General features: G+C 34.6%; 1 protein-coding gene across 1 annotated transcript; it reads left to right on the forward strand.

Moving 5' to 3' along the window:
• The first annotated feature begins 537 nt into the window (after positions 1–537).
• On the forward strand, positions 538–4,625 carry LOC121234140 (RNA-binding protein 34). Its single transcript, XM_041129957.1, has 6 exons — positions 538–1,574; positions 1,694–1,752; positions 2,097–2,166; positions 2,278–2,403; positions 2,501–2,629; positions 3,944–4,625. The coding sequence occupies exons 1-6, from the start codon at positions 660–662 to the stop codon at positions 4,436–4,438; spliced, it is 1,794 nt and encodes a 597-aa protein (XP_040985891.1). The 5' UTR covers positions 538–659; the 3' UTR covers positions 4,439–4,625.
• The last annotated feature ends 4,161 nt before the right edge of the window (positions 4,626–8,786 follow it).

An 8,786-nucleotide genomic window follows, 5' to 3' on the forward strand; every position in this document is an offset into this window, starting at 1 on the left:
TAATTATACAACTTCTCTCTTACATAATTCTCAATATAATAAAAGAAAATACGAATGATGAAAGGTTGAAAAAGATGCCGATATTGTAAAAATTTGGGGAGAGTATCGAAGGGTGTAGAGAAGTCTTTTCTTGTATTAAGTCCTTCCACGTTTGATCTTATTCCTTATTTAGACTAATTGAGTCGATACTTGCCTTGTATCACTTTTACTTTTTAATATTGATACGCACAATATTTTTTATAATATATGATATAAAATGAGAATATTTTTATCAAATAATATTATTTTTATATAATATTTTATAATTTTTACGTATCAATCTTTTTTATTATTATTATTATTATTTTTTATCTTACCTCTTTCTTTTACTCTTGACAATGGGATGGACCACTTTATTTTATATCCAACAATACTGTTTTGATTTTTTCTGGTCCATAAGTGTTAATAATTAATATTACATATAAATAAAAACAGGTTTATATATCCATTTCAGTTTTTTAAAAAAAATTATACCTAGACTAGCATTCTGTTTTCCATAATTGAAAAATAAAACCGGAGCCGAAATCTGATTTGGTCCGGAGCGTGTCTTTAACCCTAGCTTTCCATCGCGGCGTTTCTTTCGCAGTCGCATTGCTTTCTAACCAAAATTCGAAAGGGCAATGAGGAAGCTGAAACACAAGCCCAAAGAACCAGTCGAAACTCCCCGACACGACGCCGTTCCGCCCTCCTCGGGCGTTTTCACAACCCTCTTCGGCGACGTCCCGAAACAAAACGCCGCCTCCGTCTCTTCCATTTTCTCCGACGACAATCCATATAGGAGAAAGCCCCTTGAATCATCGACGCCCGGGCTAGGTTTTCCTCAAGCTGAATCTCTCAGAAGAACTGACGATGATGGCAGGTCTGAAAGCCCTAATCTTTCTGATGAACTGAATAAGAAGAAGAAGAAGGACAAGAGGAAGAGGGACAAGGAGAAGACGCCTGAAAATCCTATACTCGAGTCGGATCCCGTCGCTGGAGCTTCGGGGACTGCATTGGGGACGAAGAAGTCGAAAAAGGAGAAACCCCAAAACCTTAATATTGGAAATGGATCAAATGGTGCATTAGAAGACGGCAAAGATGGAAACCCTAAGTTGGGTTCTGAGTCCAATGGGGCATCGGAGAAAGAGAGAGGGAAACCCGCTGAATTAGGTCCCCATACAAACGAAGAAGACCCTGATTTGGATTCAAAAGCAAGCGGTTCTCTTAATAATATGAATAAGAAGAAGAGGAAACGGGATGAGCTTGAGAGAGAGTACGAGGCGAGGAAATACGGTGCGGCAGAGGTGGAGGAGAGAGAAGAGGCAGAGGGAGGTTCGAAAGAGAAGAAGAAAATTGTGGGGGAGAAAAGAAAAACAGTGGATAATGTGGAGGACATGGTGGTTTCACCGGATGGTTTTGACGATGAGAGCAAGCTTTTGAGGACTGTGTTTGTTGGGAACTTGCCCCTGAAGGTGAAGAAGAAGGCTCTAACTAAGGAATTCAAACAATTCGGGGAGGTGGAGTCTGTCAGGATCCGTTCTGTGCCTATTGTGGATGTGAGCGTTCCATAATAATCCTGTATCCTTTTTTACTTTTAACGTATGCAAGAAATAGATATGTTTATTTTGTTAAATTTAACTTAGTTGTGATTTATGCCAATGATTTTTTTTTTCAGACCAAAAAGCCGAGAAAGGGGGCGATAATTACAAAGCAATTCAATGAAGCTGTTGACAGGTGATAACTGTTGTTTGGATTTGTACAAAATTGATTATCTTGCTTATTTGATTATATTGATCCATAAGCTTTTTTACTGCTTTGGTATTCATTTGTGTCGTCTATTTATTTTGGCTTGGTCTGTCGGTAGTATGGTTTTTTTTTTTTTATTTTGGGACTTCGCTTTGCTATAATGAATTTTTCATCTTTCCTGTTTGGTGGAAGTCTTTTAACGTTCTATTGTTTAATTGATAATTGGTCTATGCTTGCTATGTTGTGTTGTTTTTGCTACTGTAAACTTCTTTTTTTTTTGTGTTGCTTCTTCAATCAGTTTAATTTTTTCTGATGAAAAAGTTTCATTGCAGTGTCCATGCTTACATTGTGTTTAAAAGTGAGGAATCCGCTCAGGCTTCTTTGACCCATAACATGGCTGTGGTATATTCTTATCTCAACTCTTGGTCTCTGTGTGTTTCTGTCTCAAGTTCAGTTTTTCTGCGATCTGAATTTCTAAGCTACTATGTCACTGTTTTCTTTAACTGTTTCTAGTTTGGAGGAAATCACATCCGTGTTGACAGGGCGTGCCCACCTCGTAAGAAGCTAAAAGGGGAGAATGGTTCATTTTATGATATCAAAAGAACTGTTTTTGTGGGCAACCTTCCATATGATGTAAAGGTAAATTCTTTGCATTGATTTTTGTGTGCGTGCACTCCAAATTCTAAATGTACTATCACTGAATCTGGGTTTATTTCCCCTTTTTTTCATTTTGCAGGATGAACAACTTTATCAGTTGTTTTCTGGCATTGACAATCTGGGATCCAGCATTGAAGCAGTTAGGGTCATTAGACATTCTCATATAAGTTTGGGGAAGGGTATTGCTTACGTCTTGTTTAAAACACGGGTATGATCTTTTAATCTCAAAACTCATTGGTTAATTATAAGAAATTAATGTGATCTATTGGTGAATGCTTATTGAGCCTTTAAACGTCTAAAACCAGGGTAGTGAGGACTTAGATGGAATTTGCACCTTCTTCTTTGATTCAAATTGAGCTACTCTTAAATTAATGTTTACGTGGAACTTGTCAGGGTGCAGTCTAATGGTCAAAAGTTGGGTTTGGGATGAGTTATAGACAGACATTCTGGGTTTAATTCCTGTAGATTGCTTGAGACATGATTTTGGAGGGTGGGGCCGTGTATTCGAGCTTCACTCCCTAAGTGTGAGTTCAAAAGGCCCTGCCTTGGTGAGGTTTGACATCATCCAAAAAATCTGTATGTGGATTGAAGAAAGTGCAAAACTGTACGTGAGGTTTGTTAATAGTGAACTTGGGGGCAATAACCTCTCCATTTTTCTCTCTTTTGCAACATTTTCATTACCACCAAAGTTGTTGAAGTAATTTATGTTGGCTATTTAGTATTAACAGTGGGTTGTGTCATTAGCTGTTTGTGCACATCTTTGAAGGCTGAACATCCATCAGAAAAGCTTTAGAGTCTTTCAATATGCTGTTATTTAGAGTCTCTGGACAAAGCAGGATTAATTTGTCTCTCTCATAGCATATTTAGAGATGAAGCCCGGGGTATTGCAAGGAGATAATATTTTAAATTTGTTATTTTTGTCAATAGAGGGAAGACTAAAGAGGGGCATTATGAAGACGTTCTCCTAGAGGGTGTTTGGGGTGGAGTATTAGTCTACGGGAATCAATGGGTTGGTTGGGGAGGTGTGTTTTATTCCAACTCGGGCTTGATGTATTTTGGATAGTTTTTCATGGGTTTTTCGGGTCATTAGGAGCTCTCTAGTATGGGCTAAGTGTTTTCTTGTATACATACAGTGTTCTGGGCTACCTCCTATTGATATATATAATATTTTTACTTATCATATTGATCGAAGGACTTCAGAGGCCATATTCGTCACCTATTGATTTTCTTCTAAATTGTATTGCCATACAGATTTTGCTAATAGGGTTCTAGTGGAGCTTGCTTTATGTTGTTAAGGATGGTTGAAATGCTTCGGATAAAAGTTTGTGAGCAGATCTTTTTATAAGGATAACAATTGCAGAAGCTCTGGTCAATTTAGTGACAAATGTAGATTGAGAATCAGAAAAAGCTGATAAATCTGTCCTTGAGTAGTCTGTATGATCATCAAATGTCCTTATAGAGTTTTAAGATTTTGTTCGGCCATTAAATTAATCATTAATTACACGGCTATGTGTATTTTCAGGAAGCTGCAAATTTGGTTGTTAAGAAACGGAACTTGAAACTTCAAGATCGAGAGCTGAGAATCTCTCATGCAAGAAGAGATTCCACCCCATCTTCCACCCCAACTAAGAGGCCATATTCGTCACCTTCTCAGCCTGCTAATTCTCCTGCTAAGAGGTTGGCTTTGGATCGAACGACTTCAGAGGGCAATAACAGGGCAAATACAAAAGCTCCCCTGTCCTACCAGGGCTTGCGTGCAAGCAAATCTGGTGTCCAAAAGAAAGCTCATCCTAAAAGTATTAGGTCATTCAATATGAACTCTAATAATCAGAAAGGAGAGAAATTGAAAGAACAGAAGGGGAAAAGACCGGCGGTTGCGGCTAGGAAGGTACAAGCACTAGCACAAGCGTTCAAGGTTGGTGGTTCAACAGCACAAGGAGGGGTAAAACGTAAGCCAGATAGCCAGACACCAGAGAGCTTCAAGAGGAAGAACAAGAAATTCAAGAAATCCAAGTAGGTACAAGAGGAAAGAAAGACTCTTCATATTGTAGGCATGACTCCGGTTAGATGGGAATGGCTGTATGTTGAGGGGATTATTATGATGTCGGTAGCTTGTATCATGAATTTATGGTTGTCACAACTCCCTGCTAGGGAATCTCAAATATTTCAATTTGTTTCGAAATGGAAAGTTTAAGTTCATTGAATTATAAAAAGCTTCGAATATTTAAGAAGAAATGTAAGAACAACGCTGTTTCATGGATTTTTAAATAATTGAGATAGAAACTGGAGTTCATGGTGGTTTCTATATTTTGAGCAAGTAAATCTACATCGATTTCATTTTCCTCTAAATTAAAAGAGATTAAATGAAGATTTTTCAAAAGTATAAAGAGAAACTGGTCTTTAATTTTCTGAGAAAGAATAATTTGATAATTTTCTTCGAAATAGGAAGAGGAGATTCCCAATGTATGGGAGAATCTACCTCGATAGCCCACGGCACTTGCAGATGGCAGAAGAGCCAGAAAAACTTCCCATGGGTTCACAGTGGCGTTCAATAAATGTGAGAGATTCGCTTATTATGAATTTCGTTTAGATCATCGAATTCATCTCAATTTATTATTATAATTTTTTTAAATTTTAATATAAAATATAATAAATAAATAATTTTTTTTTAATTTTAAAATAATAATATTATTAATCTTAATTCAATTCAACTCCATTTACTTTAACATCTACTTTAACATCTAAACGCAGCCGACTGCGTAAGGAGAAGGAGCACAGGTTCAAATTGTGCAATTACTTTGCAGAGATTCGCACCACTATTCCAGCACGCAGATTGCAGGAGTACGGTTTCAGATTGCAGGAGCACGGTTTCAAACCGTACACCACGCGTAACGGTCGACGGAGGCCATTCTGTGATGAACAATGGTGCTTGCATCGATGAGGAGAGGATGACGGAACAGGAATCCCTTGTAGCTGTGTGCTGCTGTTGGAGAACAGAGAAGTCACTGTAGGAAGGAACTTACAGAAGTTGGGGAAGAAGGGCACGACTCTTGTAAACAAAATCTTCTGCATCATCCGATATTAATAAATTCACCAGTTCAAGTAATTCTGAGCAATAAATCATCTTATTCTTCCAATATTAAACTAAATTGTAATGATTTTGTTGTCATAATTAAAACATTTTCTTTTTTAAAGATTTTGAAAACTCTTTTTCTTATCAAAATATTTTTTCTTATAAAAATTATAAGATATTTTATAAAAATCATCACAGTTACTACTTTTCTTGACACGAGATTTAGTAAATTTATCAAAGTATTTGTACTTCTGACTAGAATGAACAATAGAAGGAAGGCTAACTTGCTTACAGAAATTTCTTATTTTATATTTGCTTTCTTACTATTTTTTATTTGTTGACGAAACAATTTTTTATTATTATACATATTAATACTAAGCTTCTTATTTATACTGATAATATCAACATAAGTGTAATTATCATAATTAATGAGTTCTGAGATATCAGTAAATTCATCCTTAACTTTATGAGCAAATAAATGAGATAATCCTTCAATAAATTTTTCTTTCCAGTAAGACTTATGGCTATCGTCCCTAAGCACAACTTTAGAAATAAAAATATCTTGATACCATCTATAATCAGACATTTGACGGCATCTCAAATTATTTAAATAATCAACAATACGAGTAGTAATGTTAGAGGGAGTTCCAACAAAATGTTTAAGAATAGTATAAATCAAAATATTAACACCATCAGATATGCCCCTTCCTATGGTTGTGTCAAAAATAGCTAAATCTTCATCATAATGCTTAACTGCATTTCGAATGGTTTCCTTTGCTTCATTTGGTAGATGTTTATCCCATCAATATCGAAGCATACCAGAAAATCATGTAGTTAATAAATTAACTGTCTCAGTTTGACTAAGATTATTGTTAATAATATAAGCATTTGCAACTATGGACATTTTATTCATGGTATTGAGAATTTTTTGTTCAAACAATCCATTAATATTTCATTCATAAAGCATCATTGCTTAGTAAGAGGAACTTCGTATTCCGAAGTCCATTATCAAGAAGAGTAATATCTTTCTCATGAATCATTTTTTGAACTTGAATGTTAGCATCAAGAGTAGAACTCTGAATTAATGAAGTTTTATTTAATGAAGTTTTTAAAATAGCTTTAGGACTAAAATGTTTTTAATATCCGATAAGAAATACGAATGGCAAGAGGTTTGCTACCTTCTTCCATATCATACTCAAATGTCAAAATATTTAAAGTCAAAGTTTTAAGAATGTTAGGATCATCCAAAGCAAAAGTTAAATCAGGAAAACAATCAAAGTGGACAGGACCACTAAACTGAGAAAATTGAATTATATCAAGTATGCTGGTTTCAAATTTCTTGAACCTATCAGCGTGCAAACAAAGAAGTACCAAAGTATTGATGTTTTTCCTCTTGAGAGGTTTAACAACAATTTGAACAGAACCAATATGTAGAAATTTGTAACAATTTACCAGAAATCTTGAATCAATTTTCTATTAAATAGACAACATTTCTTATAGGTTTTAGAAATTACATAGGTTTGTTTAACAGTTTAATATTGAACTCAGTCTTGAAAGCAGACTGAACCTAACTGGTTTTGTAAATAGAAATACTTCATTTATTAAAATCAACATTATCAATTTCTTCAATAGAAAAGTCATCCTCATTAATGATATTAGGGGTATACTAGATCTATAACTAATAGATGAATTAGATCTAAATATTTTATTTATCATGAAATCAACCATAACTAAACTTAATACTCGCTAATCCTATCTTCACTCATGTACCTTTTGCATTTCGTAGCACATATTCTGGAGTCAACCATCTACCCACTTATACCCTGAACTATTTTCAAAACGGATCTTACAGACGCGGTCCTTTGAATTCTTTACAATTGGGGTGGCGCTAACAAAAATAGAAATTAAACAAGATTAGGAAAGTACGAACTAAAAGATGTGAGACAATACAATAGACAAGATGAACAGATATAAATCACCTACCACATACCATAAATGGCTCTAATACCAACAAGGGGAGCGGAAGTAGAGTAGGAGAGTAGTAAAGTGAGGACCAAATGACTGGAGCATCATATGACTAGAAGTAGTGAAAATGAAAGCAGAATAATCAATATCAAATTTTGAAGCAAATTTAAACTTTATTTTTTGACCAAAATGGTTAGTAGTAATACCATTTTTTTCCGAAATGAGTGTGTATAAAGAAAGAATAAAAGGAATCCCTAATATGACTTTATTAGTCATATTTTTAACAAGCACATAATGAATTTTAAAACAAACATTATTCTGGCAGACATGAGCAGTGTTGAGTTCATACTTGATCTTCATATAAGATTCATTAACCAAGAATAATCTTTCAGTAGATTTTTCATAATATTTACTAAGTATTATTCATTTTTGGATATAATTCATATCTAATCAGGAATCAATCATAACAATCACAGTAAATTCATATTCATAACAAACAATAATAGAAACTTTTAGAAAACACTTGGGATGAATAGTATGATGGATAAAACAAATTTGATTGTTGTCAGAATGGGTTGAATTTTGCTTTCAGCGATATCAAAACTAAGAAATCTAATCTTGGTTGGGAACAATTTGATTTTTTTAAAAGAGACAACAATATCATTTTGTTTATTGATATCTAGAAACGAATTTATATATATATATATATATATATATATATATATATAGACACTCAGCAACCTAACGCAACCAGAGTCTTTCCTTTCAATAGGGATACTTGTCTGCTCACAGGTCTTGTTTTAAGTTTCTTCCTTCACATGAAAAGAAATGTGAATACATAAAATTATTCGTATAACAGCTAAAATATTTACGGTATAATGACGATTTTCTAAAACGACAAAGGAATTTCATTTTTTTTTTTTAAAGGATCTAATCCCATGCCCGCAGGTGCAGTGTCTTTGCAATGAGACTCTAGGGAGTTAGGCCTAGCTTGTTCGCTATCGATGAACCTTTCATGGGGTTGGGCAGTCAATTGCTTGTAGTTCTCTCTCTCCCTTGTTTTCTTTTAAACGATCTCTCTCAGTTTGTCTGAAAAAGTAGAGAGCCAAAATCTTAAGGAATTGAGCTCAAATCATGAGATTGAGTACAACAATACGTAAAGTATAGCTGAAAATGTTGCAATCAGGCCTAATAAATTAATTATTTATCAAAGAAGAAAAGGAGTGTTCGTACCCAAAAAGGAAAAAAGACACACACACACACTGATATATCTACGCCATCAGAGACTTGTATCTAAATTAAATACTGTTCCTCTAACAACAATATA

This window comes from Juglans microcarpa x Juglans regia, chromosome 6D, assembly GCF_004785595.1.
Source record: "Juglans microcarpa x Juglans regia isolate MS1-56 chromosome 6D, Jm3101_v1.0, whole genome shotgun sequence".
Lineage (NCBI taxonomy): Eukaryota > Viridiplantae > Streptophyta > Magnoliopsida > Fagales > Juglandaceae > Juglans > Juglans microcarpa x Juglans regia.